The sequence below is a fragment of the Crocodylus siamensis genome, chromosome 13 (genome assembly GCF_052110815.1).
Source record: "Crocodylus siamensis isolate JL-2025a chromosome 13, ASM5211081v1, whole genome shotgun sequence".
Taxonomy (NCBI): Eukaryota; Metazoa; Chordata; order Crocodylia; family Crocodylidae; genus Crocodylus; species Crocodylus siamensis.
Window position 1 is genome coordinate 35327253 of NC_143407.1, and position 26069 is coordinate 35353321.

The 26069-nt window shown below is 41.3% G+C and overlaps 2 protein-coding genes across 5 annotated transcripts; one reads left to right on the top strand and one right to left on the bottom strand.

Annotated features, from left to right (window-relative positions):
- Positions 1 to 76: 76 nt before the first annotated feature.
- On the bottom strand, positions 77 to 13286 carry PRR11 (proline rich 11). 4 transcript variants are annotated; one of them, XM_090026231.1, is made up of 10 exons: positions 9153 to 13286; positions 7778 to 7895; positions 7082 to 7235; positions 6255 to 6377; positions 4472 to 4732; positions 4253 to 4351; positions 2807 to 2919; positions 2624 to 2683; positions 2440 to 2536; positions 77 to 872 (listed from the first exon to the last, which is right to left on the bottom strand). In XM_090026231.1, the coding sequence occupies exons 2-10, from the start codon at positions 7888 to 7890 to the stop codon at positions 804 to 806; spliced, it is 1089 nt and encodes a 362-aa protein (XP_089882357.1). In that variant the 5' UTR covers positions 7891 to 7895; positions 9153 to 13286; the 3' UTR covers positions 77 to 803. The 4 variants fall into 4 exon arrangements, with proteins under 4 accessions (XP_089882357.1, XP_089882356.1, XP_089882355.1 ...); XM_090026230.1 differs by lacking the exon at positions 9153 to 13286 and adding an exon at positions 8125 to 8261; XM_090026229.1 differs by lacking the exon at positions 9153 to 13286 and adding an exon at positions 8125 to 8143 and having other exon boundaries at positions 7778 to 7907.
- Positions 8472 to 25928, top strand: SKA2 (spindle and kinetochore associated complex subunit 2). Its single transcript, XM_090026233.1, has 7 exons — positions 8472 to 8745; positions 17923 to 18012; positions 18853 to 19029; positions 19617 to 19703; positions 20895 to 20934; positions 22480 to 22612; positions 23577 to 25928. Exons 1-7 carry the CDS (start codon positions 8713 to 8715, stop codon positions 23701 to 23703), a joined length of 687 nt encoding a protein of 228 aa, XP_089882359.1. The 5' UTR covers positions 8472 to 8712; the 3' UTR covers positions 23704 to 25928.
- Positions 25929 to 26069: the final 141 nt, after the last annotated feature.

The window sequence follows — 26069 nt, forward strand, 5'->3', positions numbered from 1 at the left end:
AGACATGCAAAGCAATTTAGACACAGTACTTAGTGTACCAGTAAAAATGGTAGCATAAGAACAAACCAACGCCATACATGTTGAAAACCTGTTATTACTTTATACCTTATTACTGAGCCACTTAACTGTATTAGTCATGACAAAGCAGAGTTAAAAATGAGCCTTTGAGTTAAAAAGCTGTTAAACAGTATTAAATTGAAATACTTAAATGTGCACCTCAGTCTCAGAAAGCACCACTGTGGCTGCATCTATACAAGACACTTACTGACTGCAGTTGTTACTGCGCAGTCATTTAGTGCTTGCATACACAAGTACTAAATCTAAATGACTGCACAGTAACCAGTGTTACTGTACTGTAGCGTACCCACACAGCTTCTTGGTGACACTGACCGCGTAGTAGCTCCTACTACTGCGCACTAGCATTGTGTCACGCTTCATAACGTGCAACACAACTGCATAGTAATAATGAGCCAGTGCACAGTCAGCATCTCACGTAGACACAGCTTGTAAGCAGCATTAACTGCTCCCTTTCTTAAGGGAGAAGTCAAAGATCTGAACGGACCAAGGAGAGACCTCACTCCTCTTTCACCCTTAGCGTAAGTCCTGGCGGGTAAAGTTTGAGGCATAATGAAGACGTCAAAGGAAGGCTGCATTTTTCTGTGAGAAGAACATTATGAAATAACACATCTCATGTGTACTATACTTGCTTAAAACAAACATGATACCTTCAACACGTGGATTTCTGACAAGTCAAACAAGTGGTATTTGACCCTCAAATTGTCATAAAAATATCAGCCACCCATCTAGTTCTGCTCATCAAAGCTGCCTGCAGTGTGTAATGGAGCTGGAGAGGGACTCTTGGGGTGAGCCATCTGTTTAAAAACAAAACAAAACAAAAAGAACAAAGTTACAATTTCAGTTTTAAATTTCAGCACGCTTACTTACACAATGACATGGGAGCTTATCAACCACTTCTAAAATATAAGAAATTCCCTAGTCTGACATGGAAAATGCTTTTAAACCTCAGATTCCTTCCAGCATCAACAGGAATCTTGTTCTATTTCTCTATTTTCAGCTGGTGCTGCAAACACTGCCACCATCCAAACAGCCAGGAATCTCTGAGTCCATAGCCACTGGATAGTCCAACATATGGGACACATTCAGACGAGCATGCATGTGCAATCTGCAGTGCCACAAACCCATCTGTGGCTCTGTGAAACACACGCCCTGTACATGCATGCATTTGCTGCACTGCTAATTAGTAGCACGGTGGGCTTTTTTTTTTTGGACACTGGGAGGAGATCCTGGTGTAAAAATCAATCAATCAATCAATCCATTAATCACTCACTCTAGAAAGAAGTGGGATGGTCCACGTGGCTGTAGCGTGCACTGCCCAAAACAAGAGCCTGGCCGGCCAGAGCCATGCTCCAGCTGCTAGCCAGGCTCCATGTGCCTGGATTGCCACCGCTGCAGCCCTATCCCAAGTAAGACTGCTGGGGCCAACTCAGGTGCTGGCCCCAGCCTCCCACATCCCAATTGGGGCAACTTATAGTGCGCCAGAGCACACATGCAGGGCTATTCCCCAGGGACAACCAGCAGCAGTGCAAATGTATGCTGCTGCCAATTGTCCCTGGGAAATGCACGTTCTGACTCACTGGGACGCGCCCATGGGGTGCATCCTTGTGACTATTGAGATTTAGGACATTTCTGGAGAGCCTTACATGAGCCCTGCCTGCAGCAGAGAACGTTTGGGGTCCAGGTCATAGGAAGACCCAATCACCCCAATTCTTCCTGCTTCCTCAAAGATACTTTGAAATTGAAAAAAATTGAGAAGGAAACACAAGTGGGCAGTTTGTAGGTGTGCTTTCCACATCATGCAGAGGCCATGTTGAAGGAGAATCTTACCACACTCCTTCCCACATGTGTGGGCTGAGCCATTGATTAGGCTTTGAATTACGCTCAAAAGATTCAAGTGCGTTTCATATGATGCTACTAAGATTTAACATTTTTTGTGTGCTTATTACTCTCAAAGCACGGTACACTCATTAATTAAATGGTAGGCGGCATGAGGCACTAGGTATCATGAGACAAGGCTTAACTCCCAACTCTGCCAATGACCTGCTGAGTGACCTTCGGCAAAAATCACATCACATCTCTGTGCTTCAGTTTCCTCATCAGTAAAATGCACATAATAGCTCTCTTTGTGAAGCCTTCAGATTCATGGATGACAAGTCTGAGTGAAGTATAACTTATTAGTAGTAATTACGCACTCAGTTGTGCTTGCTACCAAAGGCTCTCACGACCCACTAAGGCATCTTATGTCTATGAAGTGCCATGCAAATCAATAGTGCTTTTTTGCAAGAGAAACATTCTTTGGAATTCTGTAGTTTATTACCAGCAATTAACTTTTTGCAACAAAGGAGCTGAAATTTGACTTGCCTGAAATTTGCGCTTCAGTGCTTGAGTCATTATGGGTGTCAATCCTGTGCCAGTTGCCATGTTCTCTTTGTTGTTTAACGGAGTTCCACCTGGACTTCTGAAAAGACAACATGAATGTTAGGGGAAATCTTTTTTAGTTTTCTTGTTAAAGAAAAAAAGAAGAAGAGAACAGTAAGGCAGTTACCTCTTTATATTGACTCTTTTTAAATGTTTTCGAAGGTCTAATTGGTTTTTGCCGGGAGTGCTAACGATAAAAAACAAAAAATGTTAAAATCAATTTATTTCTCAAGTACCAGACATGAGGATGATGATGATTATGAACAAAATCAACTTTTCCATAAAACAAAGGAAGTAGAAGGTTTCTTACATTAAGAAATTCGCAATTCGAGCTGGTGGTTGGTTGGATTTAGGTCTCAGATTAATGCTTTGTAAGTCTGAAACCGTAATTAATGCCCTGTGTATCTTCACTGGTGATCCCCCCTAAAGGCACAAAGAACAGTGTTACCACAAATGCATTTTAAAAGGCCCCACTGAACATACTGTCTATTTAATATTTATACTCTGCATGTTTTAGTGCATTCTGACTCTCTAGCTTTTTTGAATCATTAAGATTTAATGTGTCTTGGATAAAAATAGGCATTTTATAAAAGACTCCTGAGCAAAAAAATGCTAGGGAAAAGAAAATACCTGTCCTGATAAAAATCAACATGTTTACAGAAATAGTGGAACACAGCAAGCCATCACCCTAAGCTAAAAAGAACACACTTTGCATAGACTCCAAACAAAGTAATTTACCTTCCTGCTTTACACAGGCATCTGCAAAATGAGAACATTTTCAAATAACCCTTACTGGAGACTTGGAAGTAGAAGGATTATATTGGTTATTGAGTCCAAATTCACTTTCGGCAGGATCTTTTTGATAGTCACTATGTTAGGGGTGAATTTGGCCCTATGGCAGCAGCACATTTTCATGACTGCATAGTGACTGCTAAACAGGATTTGTTCATCAGCACTTAAGCATTTCTCCGAATGTATGAAGTGAATGAGTCGATTCACTGGATTTATCACCGTTGCCCCAAACATGGTCTAAAACTACAGACAGCAACATACACAAAAGAATACGCTAGCTAAAAATAGGAATCCATAAATCATTCAAGACAGAGAAAGAAACCACAGCCCACATATGCTATTGTCGGAGGGGATAGCAGATATTCAGTCCTTCACCAGGGACTGTTCTCTGAGGCAGGGCAACTGGGTGGTGCTTAAATTTGTTTTTAAAAGGGCCTTTGCGAGATGAACTGTCAAATGCAATCTCACAGCTGAGCAGAGTGCAGGCACTGGTCTTGGCTAACACCACAGCCTGAAAAATTCATGACATGGCCCTGAATAAGAACAGGAGTTCTGCCAAAGCCCAGAAAGACCAAGTTTACTTCTAGTCTCTGCATCTCTCTGAACAGCAGCAAAATGGCTTCCAAGGTTGGCAAATGTGGCAACCACTTTTGTGTGGATACAGGAACCATGAGCAGAACCAAACTTCAAGTCAGAAATCCTGGATCTCATGCACAGGCCAACCAGACAAGGTATGCCCTGGTAACACCCAGCAGGAGTCACCCTTCTACAACTGCTACTCTGGGCCTGACGGAAAAAGGGGTTGTAGGGTTACAGAGAAATGCTATCGCCTCCTCTGTGCATGGAGCCGTCCTAGAGCTGGCCTCACTGCCACAGGGGTTCAGTAACCCATCCACACACTGGAATCCTACTGGTTCTGTTGTGGGCAGTATTTGTCTCCTGAGCATACTCCCCTTTGGTTTACCTTATCTGGTCTTGTGCAGGGTTGGGTCTTCTTTAGTTTTACGTTCAGGAGATCCTTCATTGTAATTTGTATGGGACCATCTTTTTTTACTGATATGGCCTGTTAACAAGGGAATAAAAAATTAGAAACTGCAAGAGTTGAATGCCTTTTGGGTCCCGTACAACTCTGCACCCTGAACCTAACACCACTCAGACACAGAATAACCCGGTTAATCCTTACCAGAGGGGTTTTATTGCCATTGACCCTTTTGAGAGGTAGAAGTGCTGGAGGGGGGCGTGGCGGGGGCAGTGGTGGTGGAGGTGGTGGTGGTGGTGGTGGTGGTGGTGGAAGAAGAGCAGCTGCAGGTTGTAGCACTGCTGTAGGAGACCCAGATACCAGCTCTGGAAGGCTGATACGTGCACATACAGGAGCATGTGTTAATGGTTTATTACATCTTTGGCAAGGAGAGTTTTCTGAGGAACGAACCACAGTCCCGCTCATCTGGCACAGAAAAAAAATAAAGTAAAAATTCACTCTCTGTCCAACGTACAGGAAAGTTCAGGGAATAGAGGTTGTGACTCAGCTGAACCAAAATGCAAGGCCCAAAGATATCCTGCCCTAGGTCTGATCCTTTAGCTGGCTACCTGCAGTCCTCCAGCTCCCAGGCTCTGGCGCTTAAGTGATGCTGTCTGTATAGGGTGTTGAAAGTGCTTTGCAATGAAAGGAGATTAGGAAATGTGTATTCTTTCTATTTATATGTGACATGTTTCCATATTGGACCTTAGGAATTGTTTCAGCAGCTTTACTGGATATTCAGGGTTGGATTAATTTGATCACCCAGAGTTAGAATAAAGGCCCTGGTCTGTTTTCCCTGCATTATACACTCCAATTGCATTCAGCAACTGAATGAAGGGGAAACATTACAGTGATGCAGAACATACCCCTGCCACTCATTCTAAACAAGCAGTTCCCAGCATCTGTGCATAGCCCCTTTGGGGCTCCATGCAGACAAAACAGTCTGTTCACACGAAGCCAGCAGCCAGATTTCACAATGATTTTTACTTTAGCAATATTTTCACTATGGATCTTCATTTCTAACACTCCTCAAAGCCAAAACACTGCCAAGATTACAAAAGTAACACCCTTGATTAAAAAAAAAAGAAGAAGTTGCCATCTGAAAAATGTTTACCTGCTATTGCTACAAGCGCTAAGATCATTATAAATGGAAGAGGAGCAACACATTTACCTTTATCAACAGTTTGCTTGCTCTCTACATATAGTGACTTTCCTTGCCCCGCCCCTGCCTAGTTAGTTAAGGATATAGAGGCACATCAAAGGATCAAGGCCTCACTCAGTTTCCTGTGTCAGACTACAGTTTTCCTGAAGTAGGACGTAAGGGAAAAATATTTGAAGAATAGGAAAAGCATGATTGTAACAGTGGTGTGGACAGGAGTTTCAGCCATATAGAATCATGGAGAAGTTGGGCTGGAAGGGACCTCCAGGGGTCATCTACTCCAACCCCCTGCCTGAGATAGGATCATTTCTCTTCAAACCACCCTATACACACCAAAATCTAAACTCTGCATAAGCCTACCATCAACCCCGACCAGGACACAACACAGCCTTTATACCCTAACCTGCCACAGGAAAGCAAGGGCACCACAGCAGCTGACGTCCTGTTTCTACAAAGTAGTGTCAATATATGCTTAAGAGGTCCTGTGCTCCCCCCCACCCCACCCCCAACTATAGAGGAAGGCAAAACCCTCCCTAGTCCATACCAATGTAACCAAGGGGGGAAATTCCTCTCTGACCTCAGATCTGGCAAATCAGTCTGACCCTGAGCAGAGGGCATATATAAATCCCCAAACTCCATTTTATTCTCTTTCAGTGAACAGATTTCAAATAGCAGGTGTCCCTTTGGCAGTACACATACTTCTAGTTTTCCTCCCTGACCCCAGGTCCTTAAGTGTTTAGATAAACAACAGAAAAAAATCCTGAGGCTACTAATGTAACTGCAGCTGACCTGGAGCATTCCTTGTAGTCTGGAAAATTCAGTTTCCAGCTTTTGCATTTCTTTCCTAAGCGCATTCAGCTCTCGTAGATATAAGCGGGATGGGAATATGGTGTCTCTGACGACTTCAAAACTCTATGTATTACAAAGAAACAAGGTGAAGATGTTTCTGGTTATATGCATTGCAAGTTTCACGCAAAACCCCACGTGACTTAGGAGCACAATCCCCACCAGAAGTCATTGGCCTCAGTCAGGAGACTTGTCATTGGCATGAAGGCACACAGAAAGGAAGTTTCACACCTGTCATTTCTTTTTGACTTTTTCCATCCTGGGGTCAGTGCCTGTCAATCAAAGAAGACTTGCTACATTTGTGACATGTTATAATTGTCAAACTCTGATCCCAGCTAATGGGGACTGGAAGTAGGGTCACATTTCCTCAAAACAAACTTTTCCTGCAGATTCTCAGCTCTCACAGCTCAAATTTTAGCTGCAAGTGCTGTAGTATGGTCTGAGGCCGTGAACTAACATCTCCTTCCCTGTTAAAAGGTGGAAACTGCTTATGTAATGCAAATCTTTCAGCTATTGCAATAAGGTCTCCAAATTCACATATGAGTTAAAAGTAAAATATTTCTGCGCCTCTTAACATACCCATTCCTCTAACTGAAACCCTGACTGATTTCTCCCAAATGCTGCTCTAGCAAGAGATTCTAAAAGTTTGTATATATTAGGCTTCATCTCAGTTTTGAAGAGAGGGACACGCAGAGTGTGAGAGTGTGTGTACTGCACATGCGTGCTACAATAATCTTACATTGACAAAAATAAATATTTGGAAAACCCACCTGTGCAATACTGTTCTGGCACCACGAGCAGATTGATGACACTGTCATCACTAAGGGCTTCACTGCATTCTTCACAATGGGCAAGTACACACTCCAGACCGAGAAGCGGTGAGTTTGGCTGCACGGCGTGTTGGGAAGAGGACCATCCACTGACCTAGAGAAGATTTCAAACAGGGAGATTTCAGCCATTTCAGAATGTAACTGTGGTCCGGCGTCAATAGCTAGGTCAGAAACAACCAGCGAGTTTGACATGAACTTCAGCACAGAGGGATGAAGGAAGTAAGTGACATATTGAAAGGAACTGCTTATTTTTTCACACCCGACTTTTCCCTCCTACACCCGTCAAAGTATCCTGTGGCACCCATGGGCACCCCACACAAGAACAAGCAGTTTAGCCCTGAAATTACATCTGGAAATTGGTTGGGAGAGAACGCTCCGGGACACAGCCTCTTCCATCCCTGATTTCGGATGATGCCACGTCACACTTGGAGCAAGCGACGACCCTCCCGGCGAACGAGGAGGCCAAATGCATCCCCTCTTATTTATTTATTTTTTAAGGAAAAATGTTCACGTCCCAAGTCAAATGGCTTCCAAATCGGCATGAATCGTTCAAGAACCACGCGTGACCCTGCTACCGGCAAGCACCCTCCACAATCCTGGCAAGCGAGAGAACCTGACGGGTCCCTGGCCACCTACCTGGGAGTGGGGGCAGCTGGGTGCGGGGGGGCCGTGCTCCTTCTCCTCCTCCGCTCCTCATGCAGCTTGGCCCGGGCTCGCAGCTTGCGCTGGCGCTGCTTGTACTTCGCCATGGTTTCTAGAGAGGCACCTGAGGGAGGTCAGAGGAGTGGAGCCCTGCCCAGACCCCTGCTTGGAGGAGGGGAAGTGAAAAGGCCGGGAGATAGGGCTTCCTCAAGGGCCCACACCCACCCCCCACCCCGCTGTAGCCCAGCACCAGGACCTTCTCACTTCCCCTCCAACTATGGACCTTTGGCCCTTCACCTCTGGCCTCTGCACCTTTGCCCCATGGCCCCGAGCCCACTCACCGCCCCGCGCAGGCGCCACCCTGTAATTCAAACCGCTCCGCCGTCGCGCCGCAGCCAATCACAACTCGGCTCTCTGCGCCCCGCCCCCCCCATGTTCCCATTGGTGGGAGTGATCTCGGAGTGAGGGTGGGTTGGGAGGTGGGTGAAGCGGGAAGCAATCAGATTAAAAGAGGGGGAGGGGAAAAGCCAATCAGGGACGAGTGGGAGGGGGTACAAAGGAAACACCGCCCACCTTGCAGGAACGGGCCAATCCTAGAGCGGCGGTGAGCCCTCTGCCCAAGAAGGCGCCACTGCTGCCTTCTTGGCCAGTCACTTTGGGAGCCCGCGCGCAGCCACTGAGAGCAGGCGGCACTGTGGGCCTAGCCAATGGCGTGGCGCGCTTCCCCTTCCAACCAATAGGCGCGTCCGGGCCATGAAGCGGGTTTACATTCCCGCTCGCCCAATGGGCGCGCGCCTGTGTGAGCAAAAGGCCAATCAGAAGGGAACGATGAGTGACAGCTGCCCAATGGGGAGCCCTGGCTCTGCCGCCCTGTAGCGAGGGGGGTGGGTTTCCCTCAGCCGCCGCCTGAGGAATGTCAACTATTCAACATGGAGACGGCGGTTAACAAGCTGGAGACCATGGTGAGCGCGAGGGGCGGGGGCCGGGCCGCGGGGGGGAGGCCGCGAGCCTGAGGGGGCGCTGAGGCCCGCGCTGAGGGTGAGTGGGCGATGGGCCGTGCAGACCCACTCCCATCTGGGCGCTGAGGGAAGAAGCGGGAGGGACGCGGTTCCCCCGCCCGCGTGGGCCAGCCCGGCTCCGCGCTTCTCGATTGGGCCGGGCCAGGCAGATGTGTTCTGGCCGGTCCATTTGTCCTCACCCCGGGGGGGGAGGGGCAGGGTGGGCCCGCTCCATTCAGCCCCCCAGCGCGGGTGGGGGTTGAAACTGAACCCGCTTGGGCCGGTCCATTTTCCTGCTGGAGAAGGGGGTGGCGCCGATTTCACTCGGACTGGTCCATTTTCCTCTCCCCCCGAGGTGGAGTAGAACTCACCTGGACAAGTTCATTTTCTTGGGGCTCGGTCTCACCTGGACTGGTCCATTTTCCATTCAGCTGTACTGGGGGGAGGAGCAGAGGTGGTGTGGGCAGGTGCATTCCTTTTCCCTTGGGGGGCAGGGCATGGACCTGGAGCTGCCCATTCCCTCCTGTCCTGGGGGGGTGAGTGGTGGGCCTGGCCCAGCCTGGGCTCCTGCCCCGGGATAGGGCATGGGGTGGCCCTTCCTCTTCCCGTCTCTGGGCTGGGGAGCCTGTGCCTGGGTTAGTCCCGTCTCCCCTTGCCCCAGGTGGGTGAAGCACCAGCTCTTCCGGACCAGCCTTCCTCCTTTTGGCCCCAGCTCACCTCTCCTTGGCGTGGGGCAGGAAGGATGCGGGGTGCAGGTTGTGGGATGGCGGCCGTCTGTCCCCTGTTGCTGGGGTCATCCCCCCAATTCTGGGGTGGGGATGTGCTGGAGAGCTTCCTACAGCCCTTTCCAGCTTGGAGAGAACCTGAGCAGCCTGGTTGGATGGGGTTACTGTCTCCCTATCCTGGTAAGGAAAGAAAGACGGTTGTTTCAGCCGTTCCGGTCCATATATCCCACTGGACTCTTCACTCTGTGTTAACACCACCTCGTGCTGTTCCCTTGGGCTGGATCCAGCCACACTGCATAATGCTGTCACCTTGCTTCCTGCCCCCCGATCATGTTACACAATGGTAGTTTGACAGCAGTAGCTTCCACAGTGCAGATAGGATCTGGGAATCTCTTCCTTTCCTTCCATATCTGAGCCCCGTTGTGACAGCCCTCTGGACCCGAGTCAAGATCTGGGCTTCAGTTGCTTTCTGGAGACTTGATACTAATGTAATTTAGTAGCTGTTTGGATCATAATGGGCATGCATTTGTTTATAATTTTGCTTGGTTAATATTGTGAATGTGCCCAGAGATCTTTGGGAATGATCTGTGTATTCACAGATTTTTAGGGTCGGAAGGGACCTCGGTAGGTCATTGAGTCTGACCCCTACCCTAGGCAGGAAAGAGGATATCCATATCTAACCCATATTCAATTTATAATGGATATTTCCATTTCATTTCTAAATGGTACCATAAATATCCATTTTATAGGCTTTTGTCTGAGATTTGCACATACTGACAGATGGCTCTAAGATCTCACGGTGATTTCTTCTGATGCTTGTCAAAGAACTTTGAGGTATTTTTGCCTATCGTTTATTTGTCCCGACAGCATTGCTTCTTTTGGTATCAGTAATGGCCCTGCAAAGAATAAGTAAATTATCCCGTCCAGAAAGCTAGGTATTGCAGGAGCATGGTGTTGGCTTTTAATACCTGCTACCTGGAACTGAAACTTAAATCAGGTGGTAAGAATGAGTGTAGTGTTTTGCTGGTATCTATTTATACACATCATAAAATAAGTAAGAAAGCTACTCAAGAGAAACTCAGAACAAGGAGGGCTGTGGACCAGACCATTGTAGGAAGCAACATGTATGTCTACATTATCCCTGACTCTAGTCAGTGCTTTTATTAGCACCGAATTTAAGGACTTCCTAGACCAGTGATTCTCAACCACAGTCCCATGGCACTCTGGGGTACCTTGAGATATTATCAAGACTACCGTGCAATGTTAACATGGTTAGGTGTGCAAACGCAAGTCACAAGATGAACCCAGAGATTTTCAGAATATTTTTAACACTGTGGATTCCTATTTGATCTGTTGTGGTCTTTTTTGAGCACATGGCAACAGAAGAATTGCTTTATTATTTTTCTGTAGTCAAAAAAAGAAGTGAAGATTGGGAGCTGGCATTTTCCAAGGGGTGCCTCAAGTCTAAAAGGTTGCAGATCATTGTTTTAGACCCTTATATTTGACTTCATTCCTCTACATTCAGTTACTAAACCACCTTCTCCATTCACAGCATTGCTCAACTTCCACTCGCAGTGTAATACATCCTTTAACACATCAGCAGCAACAAGCAAGTAAGCGTGTGTTGTCTGAAAATAAACAGCGTTTGGCTGAATGCCCTCTAAAGTATTAGCTTGTTCTGCTAATATGTCTCTGTCATCTCATTGAGTGACCTATATTACCACACTATTCCCGTACCAAGACTCTTCTGAGTAAGCACGGGAGATGATATCATGGTTTTGTGATATGATTTGCATTATAACATAAATATTAATATTTTATAATGTATGTAGACAAAAAGGGTATCTGATTCTAGTGCCCCAGAGTTGAAAAGGCATTGCATTAAACTTGTGTACTACCTAACTCTGAATTTCATAGCATGCGTGAAAGATTCATTTTGTATTCTCAAACATGGCACTTTGGAGGGTGGGGTTGGTTTTGTTTTTCTTTTTTTTGAACTCCTAGGCCATATACAGTATATGGTAAATCAGACATTAATTTCTGTAGTGTCCTGTTCTTCAGTAGCTACTAGCTTGAGGTCATCCACTCAAATTGAGCTTAAAACATTGGTTTTACCCTGTTTAGATGTAAGGTACCCCTGGATAGACTCAAAGTACCCCTTGGAAGATGCCAGCTCTTAGTTTTCACTTTTTTTTTGGCCTAGAGAAAAAAAGATAAGATTTTCTGTTGCAAGTAACTTAGAAAAATCAATGCCTGTATGAACAGTTTGGGTTTATCTTGTGATCATGTTTCAAACTTAGCAGTGTTAACATTGTGTGGCATCTTGCAGTACCCTTTAAACGTGTCTCACGACACCCTAGTTGAGCATCACTGAGTTGGAATGATAAAACGATACCATATTGGCTTCAATGATCTATTCCATTTTTTTTTGTCAAACCTCTAAAATTCTGTTTTGTAAATGTAGAACTGGAAGTTGTTAGCCACACAATCAGTATGTTTTGAGATCTACCTCTCTCTTCCAAAACTTGTTTTGAATCCTGTTTCCTTTTCCTATTAAAGATTTTTTTCTTTTCTTTTCCCTTTCAACCCCTGCAAACCTGGTAGAATTATTAAGGACTAGTTGTCAAGTTCTGTGTCACATTATACCCACATTTCAGGGTGTCACACTTCAAAGATTCTGGTAATTCACAATTGTCTTCCTTCTGAATGCAAACTTAATTGTAACAAAAATAAGTAAGAAGATAGTGTGAAAGTCGACACACTGGTTTCGTTGAAGGCTGTAGGACTTCTTCCATTCACTTGTATCGGAGCCAGGATCTGAACCAACATCTTAAGGTCTAATTTCCAAGTAGACCAAAGAGATCTTTGTAATGAGTTTTGAAGGATTGGTTGTAGACTAGGAGTCTGAACCGACAGTCTATCCACCTGACACATGGCAGAGCCATTTTGAGTCTCGAGTTGTACTTTTATATTAGTAGAAGATGCCAGGTTTTCAATAATAATCATCGGAAAACTTCTTACACACCTATCTAGCTATTTTTTCAAAATATAGTTATTTGATTCTCTCGTCTTTAAATTCATGGGAATTTGTGTCTTGGCAACTATGTCATGGTTATTATAGCTTTGTGTCGCTTGTTTTTGCTTCTGCTCGTTGTTTGTTTGCTCTTCCTGCATTTTTGTGAAGACAACTCTCTTCATAGAAGTGTGAAAAAGTAATACATCTTACTTCCCCAGAGGTTTTGGCATGCATCTTTATAAAAAAAGAATCAGTTAGTCTGTAGTGGAACCTAGGAGAAACTGTTATTGTTTTGCAGGAAACTTAAAAAGAACAATATGAATGATAATACTGAATAGTCAGGGTTGACTCGGAAGCAAATCTGTATGTATTTGAAAGACAAATGATCAAAGTACAGTAACATGAAGAGAAGTAGGAGTCTTATAATATCCACACAATATGGAAATATTAATTATGCATAAAGAGCTCATACCTAACATTTTTAAGGACACAAATGCAAGGAAAGAGATACTGAATTGCAGAAGGAGATGAGCATCTGAGCACATTCCCTGATCCAGCACTCATCGGAGTCCGGGAGCATGTTGCATTGACTTCAGACCTTGGCTCAGGCTCCTACTGAGGACATGATATATAGTGCTATGTTCTGACAAATAAATGATTGGCTGTTTTATAGTAGAGATCATCATCAACCTTTGGACTCGGAGTGCATTCCAACATGCAGCCTTACTGCGATGAACAGAATTGCCGTTACTTATCAAATGCGTGTCCACAAAATGTAAAATGTCATTACAATAAATGTGTAAGTTGACACTCCACAAATGTGGAGTGCTTGTTACAGAGCAATCTTGATCCATTTCTTTCTCTGCATTCTTATCACGGGGATCTATGTTTTTGCCCCTTTTATTCTTGATGCATAGTGTCTGTCCAGTGCCCTTTTTATGTTGTACTACTAGTGATCGTGCACAAAAAGCAGTGCAATGTTAAAAGGGCATTGGCCAGCGATACTGTCTGCGTTACTAGACTTCTGTCATGGATTCACAAGTTGCAGATCAGAATACTTTTGTGTGTTCAGACTGGGAAGCAATATGAAAGGTGATAACTTTACAGAAGGATGTTTCATTCATCTGGTTTTCACACTTGGTGTCTTTTAGATTTTTATCAAGGGGAAATATCTGGCTGACAGTATTCTGTTATCTTGCTCTGCTGCCTAGGAAATCTGAAATAAATAACTTTGGAAATCCCGATGTTGGGCAAAAGCAGCAGCAAAATAGTTGCAGTTTCAGTTCCCGAAAGATTTTTAGTGGTTTTAATTTTTTTTTTTCTTGGTCAGTATAATTGCAGTGTACTTGAAATCATAGCATGTTAAAATATCGGAATTCCTTCACATCTCAAGTGGGACATATTTAACACTAGTCAAATGGCGACAAACCATGGAATGCCAGTCAGTACCTGACACAGAGTGATTTCACCTAATGCATATTTAGATGGTGTTGATTTACGTGTTTGGGATTCTTGCTGCTAACAAATGCTCTGACTTTATTGCACTACTGTACTTTACAGCTAGCAGTGCAATAGTATTGTCAAAGCATCTGAAAGCAGAGTTCACAGCAATGCCTTGAATCTTGTGAATGGCTTCTAACAGTTTCTTCAAAGCCCGTGAGTCAGTAAAACCTTGTGTTTCATAGACTTACGTTTTCTTTTCAAAACATTTTAATGTACAAACAGTCCTCATCTATAACTTCATGATGATGATGACATTAAATTGTCTAATTTTACTATTCTTAGCAGGAGAAAATGGTGAATTTACTACAGCAATTTTTTTTTAGATACAAGTAGGAATTAAAAATAAAATTGCATATAAGTGTGCCGAAACAGACATTTCTTTCATATTTCTAAAATAAAACAAGGTGGATTATTTTTTTTTAAACTGTTAAGTTTTTATAAAAGGTTCTTTCATTTGTATCGGGTATATTTGTACAAAATACGCTGCAATATTGAATTGTATTAATATTCATTAATGCTAAATCTTAAAGTATTAGTTATATGACAGATAAGCAGTAGATTCATATTTTACTTTAACTGCACGCTGCTGCTATAATTTAATGGTTTGCTATGAATTTGTGAGCTTCAAGTTCTACTTGCCTAAATATTAGAATATTCTTACAAGCTGCGCTTCATAGATACTTGGAAAATGTGCTGATTTTATGACCCATTTCATTTGAAAAGGTAATATAGTATAAACGACCTTGATGTTAAAAAGGAGCAAGGAAAGCCACGGGTCATCAGCGGTCCACAATCAGTGATTACTGAAAGAGGAGACCGAAAACAGACTGTTTTACAGGTCTGTCACTATACAGAAATATAAACTCGTGTCAGTGAAGGAGGATAGAAATGCCAAAACGCTTGTTTTAATTGTTCATGGACGTTTTTAAACAAAAAATGTATAAGAAGTAGTTCCCTTTTGCATTTTAATACTAAATGAGATTTGTTGCATTCTACCTTGGAAACAGTTTAATAACAAACTAACGGTAAGTTATCGGAGTAATAAATTGAACAAGCGCCTGTCTTGATTTTTATAGGTGGTGAACGTCTTTTAGATTCAACTTTTAAACATCTGTCCTGTTTAACCAGCACTCCAGGATTTAAGCTAAGAATGCAATGTAATTTACGCTGTTTAAACAATCAGTGGTCACCTGCAGTTGATCGGAACTTTACTATTTATTGTAGAAACAAAACCTAAGTATTAGGGTTGTTATTATTGTGCATTTTGGCCAAGACCAGTGGTTTTCAAACTGTTTCCCTGGAACTGGGGTTCTGTGATGGGCCATCAGGGGTTCCCCATGGAGACTGGGGGAAGGCAGTGAGTGCATCACTACTACAGGGCCAGGTTGCCTGGCTCTGCTTCTGTCTTTAGGATGGGATAGGGGTTTTGCTGCAGAAGAAATTATATGAAAGGGTTCCTTGACTTTAGAAAGCTTCAAATCTGCTGGCTTAGGTCTGTGTGTGTATATATTTATATATTTAAAATTAATTGACGCTATTCAAGGCAATTAGCATTTTTCTTCTTTTTAAAAAAAAAAATCTTTTTTTTCTCCATTAGTACTTTGAAATATTTGGTAGGTTCATGCACTGTTAATTTTTTTTAATAGTCTTTCATTCACATAAACTAGCAATTTTTCTTATTAGATTTGTCAAAAGTCTAATTGTCAGTCATGTCCAGCTTTTGAACACTGCATGGCAGTTGTTTTATGTTGAAATTTGTAAACTGTATATTTTGAGGAGGTTTGTGAGCTTACGAGATTCACTGAGATCATTAACTCTATCCTGATGAGGTTTTTTTTTTTCAATTTAGTTTCTCTTCTGGAGTACTGAGGGCCTCTTGAGCAATATAAATAAATTTGAACATTATTAGGAATAAATCTTTTTGGTTTATATTTTTTGGGCTTGGAATGTTCTATTTGATCGTTGATTGTTCCCTCCTATTTTGGCAAGCTTATTGTAAAAGAGATGCAATCATGAAAAACTTTTTCCGCTGGTTGTTGAGAGTGTTTTGAGGAACTCCCATACTTTCTGTTGCTGGGTGGTTGGAAAATATCTAATAGCAAAGCTGTTGATTAGGTTTTATAGGAAGGAATGTTTGAGATTGATGGCACTTAGAGCTCTGTGGAGGCCTTCCTGGAATGTGAATGGCGATGCATCTAAATATAGATAGCAACATGGACAGACTAATAGGAGGGCTCTGTGAAGGCAGATGCCTCAAAAGGAAGGTGGTTCTCATGATGGGTACCAGTCCAGGGAGATGAATTTGTAATTACATCGACCAAGGTGGTGTAAATCAGAAGAAAGAAAGAAAATTGCAGCTGTTTCAAGGAGAATTAGGCACCTAAATACAGGTCTAACTCAGACCCTATTAAGGTTGATGGAAGTTGGACGAGGTGTGTCACTGCTAATTGTCTGTGGGGAACCAAACATCCATGCCATGTGTGGATGCAGCCTAGTAGTCCATCACAGTGTTTTCAGGGGTATTCCAAACACCTATAACCCTACCTTGAACTTAATTTCAATTGTAATTTTTGCTACAGAGTTAGATGGCAGCTCATACTGTGACTGTCACAATGAAGCAAATGAGTTTTGTAAGCATTTAGCTTGCTTTCCTAAAAGTCCCTCTCTCAAATGAAATCCCAAAACAATTAAATGAAGAAATTCATAATGTTGGTTTTATGAACTGGGCATGCTGCCTTTCTTTAAGCCAGAAGTCCCTAATAGACATTAAAATGACAGATGAAAGTTAATTAAGCAATAATCCAATCATTACACTATTTTACAAGGCAATTATCCTATTCCCTACTGGCTTATTTATCCCAAGAATAGAAATGTGAGTGAAGTGTACTGGTGATGTCATCAATTTGATTATCCACTTGTCAGTCTGATTTACTGGGAAATAATCAAATGTGTTGTGAGTGTTATAATCAACCAGGAGGACACATTTTTAACATAATTAAAAGTAAAATCTCTGTTGATATAACCATGTCATGGAACCTTGTTGATACGCTCTAATGGGGGAATAGCTGTGAGTAGTACAGTATTGTCACTAAGGTTTTAATGTTTTGAAAGAACAGAAATTAAGCTGAAAAAGTTGAGAAATTGATGGAGACCTATCTCCTGCACCAGTGAATCAAGCAAAGGCTATCTTTAAAAAAAGTGTTTGTTTTTTTTTCCCCTCTTTCCCTGAAATAATTTCCCACCCTGGTTTATAACTCAAAGGCTGAACAGAAGAACTTTATCTTGAGTGATCTGAATTGGAGGATATTTGGTATACTAATAGATAGCGATGTTTTCATGCAAAACGAGCCAATGTGTAGAAGTCATGAAGACACAGGTAAGGGACAGAATAGTTGGGTGGTAAGGGTTTGACAAAGGGAGTGAGGTGGGCATTGGTAGATACCTGGGGTGTGTGGTCACTTGTTTCATATGTACACTGGTTTGGTAAGCCAGTGGACAGATCCAGACCTACACTTGCATTGGGAAGAGCAGAGAATGGGTATGTCTGCTTCAGTTGCCCAATAATGCATGAAAATGCTGCCAGCTGTCATCTTCTATCAGGTTTCAAGGACCTTTCCTGGCCACCACTTTTCATTTCTTGACAAGCTTGCATCTGCACTTAAGGCGTCTTCACTCTAGGTACTATGCAAATGCTAAGGTGTTGTAAGTTTGCCCCTCTATCTTTGTTTCAGCCCCCAAGGCAGTGTCAATAACTGGACTAAATTGGAGGAGTGGGTCAGCCTTTAACACTGAAACATCCTGACTTCTGCTCTTTGGAACAGAGAAAAGACAAATGGCCACATTTTGTCTAGGTTTTTTTGTTCCTTAATACGTGGTGATTGATCTTTGACGTTTTAGTTCCAGAAGGCAGAATCTGACCTGGATTACATTCAACACAAGCTGGAGTTCGAAATAATGAAAAACCTTCCTGAGGATCCGGCAGCAGAGGTATTATTTCCAGACGAAGTGAATGCATTCTGTTGCATCTTGCATTAATTCACTATGAATAGGTAATTCTGTCTCAGATTAAAACTCTGCTTGGTCTTTTGATTTTATATTCTAAAATATTTCTCGCAGCATACCAAGACAGCGAATCTAATGTAGATTTAATAAAAATCACATCATGCTGGTGTAATGGAATGCTACATTTGTGTTTTGAGAGATGAACTGGAGTGTCATTAAGTTAATACTTAAGAGGCACTATCAACTTCACCACCTCCCTCAAACACACCTTTGCCATGACACCTACAATAAATCTGCCAACAAATGATGACTAGACTCGGGGTTTATGGGGGAAAGAAGACAGGAAGGGAGGGAAACAAAATAAACTGTCAGCATTTAACACATTCTGTAAATCTGCCCTCACCCACACCCATATGTTCAGATATATAAACCACCCCTTGTGAAATCAATGTATTCTAATTCAGAAAATATCTCATAAGGCAATAAAGCAACAAAATGCATTCTCTTCATCCAGCTGTATCTCCTGTGGTACCAAGGAGGTAGTATTATTTTATTTATAGCATTTCTCGAAGACTAGTTATTAAATGGACTGGGAGATGGAGGAAAAGCTTATAAAACATTTTACGTGTGACCAGTGTACTGATGCTTATAGCTAAGATTTCCTAACCGCTTTCATCATTATAAAGGGTCATTTTCAATTACTCTTTAACAGTCCTTGTTGCCATATGCTTTGGGAATGTCTAATTGCTGTTTAGTCAAGAATATAGCCATTAATCTTCTTTGCAGTGTCTTGGTAGCTTAAATATGCTTTTCACCTTGATATAGGAAAATCCAGTGACTCTCTTAGAGGAACTCTCAGTGGTAAAGTCACATTACAAAATGTTGTGTGTGCAGCTGGACAAAATTTCCAGAGAGCAAAGAGAGTCCATGAATTGTATCCGTGCTGCCCTAGAAAACACTATGAAGATGGTGCAGGCACTACAACAACACACACCTCTCGAGGTAATAATTTTAGTCTTTCTAATTTGGATCCAAAGCTAGACATGCATACATAAAACTCTATGTATATATGTGTGTGAGTAGTTTTAACTGAAATCACTGTATACACATCATCACTTTGCAGGATTGGGGAGTTAGATTTTCTTAAGCAGAAAAATGCTTCAGAGATCTGAAGCTTTTTTTCCTGTTTCTGATAGACCCTTTTAATATATTGGACTCAGTCCTAAAAACGCTTATGAGGGTGAGCAGCACCACTCAAGTCTGTGCATCTACCTACCTTTATATGGATTGGCAGGGTTGAGGATATTCCCCAGTTCACCACTGAATTACTCCAAGGTTATGCTGCTGGAACTCTGCTGGCATCAACCTGAAGTGATACAGGTCTCATCTTTGTATAAGTTGTTGGAAACAGATGGCTTGTTGCACAAAACTGTCCCATTTTTAACTGACTTTTCATGTGCTTTCTTGAAGGACGCTGTCAGGTAGAAAGTGTAACTAGCTGTAACATGAAAATGGTAACTGTATTTCTACTGAAATACAGCCCTTCTTCCCAAGAGTTGAAAATAACAAAATCCTCTCCCTTTTTGTAGCTTTTACCTTTGTCTGAAGAAGAACAGAGTTCAGCACAACAGTTAACGTGCCAAATTGTTAAAGAAACAGATTCACCAGTGGAAGAGGTAATGCTGACATATGGCTTAATTTTGCAAGCCCCATAATCCTCAATTGTTCAACTGAAGTCAGAGGGACTGTTTGTGTGAATGAGGACTGTTAATGACTAACTGTTTTTACGGTGTGCCCATAGTTTCTAATTTATTTTTTTCAGTTTAACCATATGTGTACTACATTGATTATTTAATTAAATGCTCTGTCAAGGAGATTTTGTTTTTGAATGGAGATTTTTACCCATGACCATTCTTTTAAAGAAATGTTTGCATTTGCTTCCTATATATTTTTTTTATATTTCAAAAAAGTACAAAAAGAAAGACAAATCCTACTGCTTTAGATTGCATCAGTTTGTAAGATGGAAGGACCCAGATTGATGCAGTTATGAGCACTCCATCAGGACATTAAGTAGGAACTGGGAGTAAGGGTTTTGGGGCCAAGCTGAAGAACATAATTACTGCAGCCAAATGGTGTCAGAGTAGAAAATGTATTTCATGTCCTGTAACGATATAACTGTCAATTGAAAACGAATAAGAAAAATTTAACCCTATTATAGTTCTGATACAGCATAGTATGAAGCTAAATAGGACTATCATTATTAGGCAGAAACTCTTTTTCTCTGTCAGGACTGCTATCAAGTCAAAGACTCTACAATGTGAAAGAACAAAGCGTTGCAAATTATTTAATACTTTTGTTTCTAATGTAAACTAATAAGTTTCCGGTATCTTACAGGCCTTGTCCGTCTTTGTTTCACTTCACACTCCCCACTGTCTATTCAATAACTACCCCTCCGTGTCCCATCATCACCAATTGTTTGTATGACTGTCTTCTGCCACTTTCTGCCTCTTCAGTTCTTTGTTTGCAAATATCTTCTCTCCTGCCTGTTCCTTGTAGTTTCTCTCTTCTCCTTCTGTATTATTATTTAATTTGAAGCCTTGCATCAAAAGGCCCTATGAAAAATGGACAGTTTTGGAACCAATATTCTAATTACCAGTTAATGTCATGTCTGCCTAGGAAGTGTTTTTGCTTATTACTTAGACTTGTCATTGACATCAGTGTCTGCAGAGTCAGGTTCTTTAAGACTTAATTGGTAAAACTCACTCGCGTATTAATAGAGCAGTACGGTCATGTGTAAAAACAGTTACTGCTTAAAAACTGCAATATAATACATACAAATCTTCACAGTGCATTCTCTTTATTTATAGCCTGCTTGTGTAGTGTCAACAGTTTCTAACCCCAATGAAGGTAAGTTTTGAAAAATCCATTCAAGTTCTTCACAGAAATAACCTTCCTTTTCTGAGCCTGTATTTTTTTTTATTAAGAGTTGTTGTTGTTGTTGTGAGTTCTGTGCATAATGAAACTTAAGGTTCGCACCTACAGAGGCAACTTTTTAAATGTAATTAAAACTATGTTTATGTGGCTGCAGTGAAATACACAAAAATGTTAGACTACTCTCAAGGCTGCTCTCCTAAATGTGGGACTTAATATGTGTATATATCCTACAGATTTAAGTTATTGTCCAGGACCAGGGATAACTGGATAAAAATGCTTTATTCTCTTATAACATCAGGCCTTGCAGAAGCCATCAGTTGAGAAATGGGTCTGATTTGAAATCACCCACTAAATTAGGGTGATTTTTTTTCAGGGAGAAAAGGAGGCATATCATTTTGGAATGAAATATCTATCGAATGTAGTACCCATGGTAAACAATTTATTGGCGTTAAAAAAAAAATGGCTATGAATGCTAGTTAGTAGTTTTTATATTGATTAAAGGGTTAAAACTTAAAATGTAAGAGACTGGGGTATAAATTCAGTTTCAAGGATGACTTCTGTTTACTTCACTGGGATTTGTGCTTTATTGTTGTCTGGACTGGATCCAGTTCTATTGTCATATCAATACTTCTTTTTTTTTTTTTTTTTTTTTTTATGTACATGGGAAAAACTGTTGCTTAATCCAGAAGTGGTTGTTTAAAAGAGAGATTATCCCAGTGATATCTTAATAGCCTCTTGTCAGAGCAAAATCAGCAGATCCATGTTAGGTTTCCATGTACATCTATTTGTTCCTAGGCTCAGCATAATGTACAGCACTCTAGGGGTATTACAGTTGTCTGAAAGAGGGGTGGGGATGTGGGGAGGAAGTCTTGCAGCAGTGGTATAAGGAGGGTGGGGTGACTGGTGAAAGTGCCTTGGGCTCTAACATTGAAGACCATGGGGAACTTGCCAAGTAAAGGGATGTACTTTGTTGCCTTTTTTTTCTTTTTAATACATTTTTTTTTTCATTTTATTTTCCCACCTACCTGGTTTATCATCAAAGATATTACCTGATGATTTACTAGGCATAACATTCTGAATGTGACATCTTATGTGACAAGAATTACATCTTGCTGTGTGTACACTGAATTGAATTGGACGGGTTGAGGTTGATACATTTGAGGCTATTTTCAGCTTAATTGTGTGGCTGGGGTAAGAAGAAAAAAAAAAGGAAAATGATGTACAGTCTCTTTATGTTTCACTCGTGTATATCTGATGTTTCAAATACTCAGTGATGAAATAGGAATGTCTATAAATAAATGTCACTTTTGCAAGGATGACTGCTCAGCAACATGCTGACTACATATCTTCACTTATCTGTCAGAGTTGGTACATCGGGATATTTGTCTTTCACTCATTTTTTACCTTTATTTTTTGAGCACAATGGAGATAACTTTCATTTAAATGAAGTTTGCAGTAGCTGAGTATACTGTAACATTATCTGCATGTACTAAGATATTTTTATTTTCCAATTGCTAGAATCACAGTTCAAACCACTGACTGAAGAAATGCTTATGGCTATACCAAGGAGTATTAGAAGTACTGTTAAATTAGCAGACCTGAATAGCTTTTACAGGGAACTGTATAACCACTTTGTTGTACATAAGAACAGGTAAGAATTGCAGCAGTACGTGAGTCCATTTAATTGCTGTTAAGCCTTTAACCTTTAATTATTACTTGGCATGACTGAAAAATTATAGTTTAAAGTAGTCTATTTTTTTTAAAGTACAGAACAACAGTGTTAACCTTTTCAGAGTCATGATGTAGCAGTGCATTAGCTTCAGAAACTGATCCAGATTCCTGTTGCTTTCTGGTAAGGTAAAAATAAATAGCCCAAGATGACAAGCCTTTGGCGGGGGGGGAAGACATGCATCTTTTTTTGCAGTGATCAAATCACCTTTTGTTTTTTGGGGTTGTTATTTTTTGCAAGATTAAAACCTCAGACTAGGCAGAAATATATTGTTTTAACTTAGTTTTACACCGTGGATGCCTGAGGTCAGAGGTGTACTAGAAAAAATTTGCTGGTATAGCTGTGCTTGAAAATCACTTTTAGTGAAGGTGTAGTTTTTATTCCAGCAAACAGGTGCTTAAAGCGGATCTGCCTTAGAGCAGTTACTCTTACCTGGCTTCAGGGAGTTCAGGTTGTTTTAGCATGCAGCTTGCCTGAACTCGACATCCTGGAAGTGCAGGAGATACCCTAAGACAATATTAACATGGTTAAGATGGGTGTTTGCTTTTTTTGGTTTTTAATGCATTTTGTTTTTGTGTCAGAGTAGATGATTTTTTTTTTAACTCGGTTGAAGTTAACACAGATGCTTTAGATGCTGCTTAGATCACTCTCTGAAGGCTGACTGGTATGAAAGAGTCTTCACCTTTCTACTCCCCTTCTCTACACTTTGTTGTAGTAGAAACGGGGTAGTGATTATGCTCTGACATGTTCACACGTTTCAGTGGCTGTCAGGGGATACAAAGTTCAGACAGTTATGCTCCCAAAATCTTAACAGCTCTATTACATGGTAGTTTAATTACTTCATTCCAATGTTCTATTATAATACCTTCCTGCTTTTGTCTTGCAGAGCAGCATTGAGTGTTGCACAGATGAACAAGATGAATATGAAAGCCACTGATTCAAGGGTAAAAATACTGAAAGAACTTTCAGTTGTGGAGATTGACAAACAAGGAAATGCCAGGTTAATTGTTTAAGCCTCAATCATTTTGTTCTCGTATTAATGTACAAGGATTTTGTGTCCATGTTTGGAGTATCCAGGGGCAAATATGTCTCTGGTGTTGGTAAAAGGGATAAATTAAATTTATAGGGTACCGTGGACTCAGTTTGAATAGTGTGTTTTAACTGCATCATGTTTGTCTATTCAAGTTGTATTCCTAAGTGGCTTTGAAAGTAAATGATCAAAAACTGTTTAATTGTACTTGCATTCCTGAATAAGCGATTAAGAATTTTAGTAGTCCATGCTGTATTACATGCCTTCTGGTTTCTTAAAACCATCTTTCAAGTCAGTGGCCTGCTTTTTAAGCTACCATTCCAGGAGGGCTATTTGAAATATTTGTTATAAGCCTTTCCCTAATATTTTTACTCTTCATGTTTGGTAAATATTACTTTTCAAATTTTAAGTCTTTTACTTTCATCATTCCTTGCTCTGGACCTTTGGTCAGTCCCACAGACTTTTCCTGTATGGGCCTCTGTTGTAGCAGGAAACAAGCTACACCTACTGGACACTCCCAGGGTTGCTGGGCTTGGATCTGCTGTGGGTCCCACTGAACTCTTTTTTAGTACATTCCATCATGTCTCTGGCTTCTGGCACATTTGCTCAAGAGACTCTCCAGCAGACTGCTTTCGTGGAAGCGGTGCTCCACAGTGCAACTGCACTGTCCCCAGGGGCAGAGTCCTCTGACTTCCTAGGAGCTGTAGTACACATGCTCCCAGAGTTTCATTCTTGCAGGCACTCTGAGCTAGAGTTGAAGAAGCCAGGCACAGACTTTGTTAAGGATTTCTAAAGCACTCACTTTAATGACACACATGCAGCTCTAAGAGAAACACCAAATGTTGTGTGTATGTATATATTTTGCCTTGGTTTCCTTACCGCTGCTGAGTTTTCTGGGATTTGGGTCCGTGTCATTTCAGAATTTCAAGTCCTCTCTGTTGGTCTTTCTTCATGCATTTCTCCTCAAGATCCACTGATTCCCCTCTTGGAGTCCTTCCTTTCCAGCTGACCTGGTAGTTAAAAAGTCTGTTATTCCTTTGGTTCTCCAGAGTCCATCTTCAGCTTCTCAGACTTTGAGATCTCTAAACATCACACTTGCAGTGACACTTGGTTTCTTTTTCCTTTTCTGGAGATTTTTCTCCAAAACTGCCCTTTCTGCCAACCACCTGGAATAGCTGGATTGCTTCAGGTCCGGCATTCTCTCTTAGTGCACGTTGCCCTGTCAGACCCCAGCCATTAGATGTTAACAATTCCCATTGTATAGTCCGTAGCAATGTTCTAGGTGCATGCAATACGTGAGAGGTCTTGTCAGCCCATGGTTCACTTACAGCATGGTAAGAGTTAGAGATATATACAGAGTTCATAAAAGCAATTTAAACAAATCATAAATTGTATCTAGAAGGCAGTTGGGGTACCCAAGCTATTACAGCTTCCCACTGCTTTCAGTGAGAGTAGCAAAGGATTTGCAGGATTGGATCCTCTGACTTAAACCCCTAACCCCCAATTAAATCGGTGTGATTCTTCCAAATGATTATAATGGGAATTGGATTGAGCTCATATTCCAAAATTACGAGACGATTAATTCTTGGCGTCTCTTATATGCTGCATCAAAGTCACAGGACTGAGGCATAATTCCTTGAAACATTCTAAGTGCCTGTATCTCACAGTCCATGTGACAAGTCTTACAGTTTAAATATCAGACTTATTTTAATGTTATTAAATGGATGGAGTATTTCAAATAGCACATTATTTGTAATTTGCAGATTTTTTTTTTTTTAAAGCTTCTTAAGGAATGTTTGTGAGGTTTGTAATGAGTAATGTATGTTTACCAGCATATTCTCGACATTTCACAAGAATGCAGTACAGTTAAAAGTAGTAAGATACATACAGTAAGTTGTTAAAATCTTCATTAGATTTGCTGCTGAAAAGCTCTCCAAAGGCAACGGTGGAATTTACTTTTCTTTCTCTAGAGTTTGACACACTGCATAACTTATTTGTGAATATAGTTTAGTTACATATTTGGAAAATACGGTGTGTGCCTCTTTGGGCATGTGAACTGGTATTGTAGAAGGTGGGATAATGTTGATATTTTTTCAGTTTCTTACATTTCCTTTATGCAACCTTTTCTTAAAGGAATGTGCATTGGTAAAATAAACCAAATGTAAGTGAATCGGAGTTTCCAATAAAGTGACTGTATGGTCCAGTCTTTATGAATTGGTCTTCATGCTGTGAACTGGCAGATGGCAGTGTTCTTTCAATCTCATCTTGTTATTTATTCATGCTGCTAGTATCTTTTTATAAACCTCTCTTACACTGAGAGAAGGATAAAAGCCTGAGTAGTTTTGTTGC

Coding starts and splice junctions, on each gene's coding strand:
- PRR11 (XM_090026231.1), bottom strand. CDS start 7,890: ATGGCGAAGTACAAGCAGCGCCAGCGCAAGCTGCGAGCCCGGGCCAAG. Junction 4,352..4,471: donor ATGGCAATAAAACCCCTCTG/GTAAGGATTAAC, acceptor CCTTGTTAACAG/GCCATATCAGTAAAAAAAGA. Junction 2,537..2,623: donor AAAAGAGTCAATATAAAGAG/GTAACTGCCTTA, acceptor TTGTCTTTTCAG/AAGTCCAGGTGGAACTCCGT.
- SKA2 (XM_090026233.1), top strand. CDS start 8,713: ATGGAGACGGCGGTTAACAAGCTGGAGACCATG. Junction 8,746..17,922: donor TTAACAAGCTGGAGACCATG/GTGAGCGCGAGG, acceptor TTGACGTTTTAG/TTCCAGAAGGCAGAATCTGA. Junction 22,613..23,576: donor TTTGTTGTACATAAGAACAG/GTAAGAATTGCA, acceptor TTTGTCTTGCAG/AGCAGCATTGAGTGTTGCAC.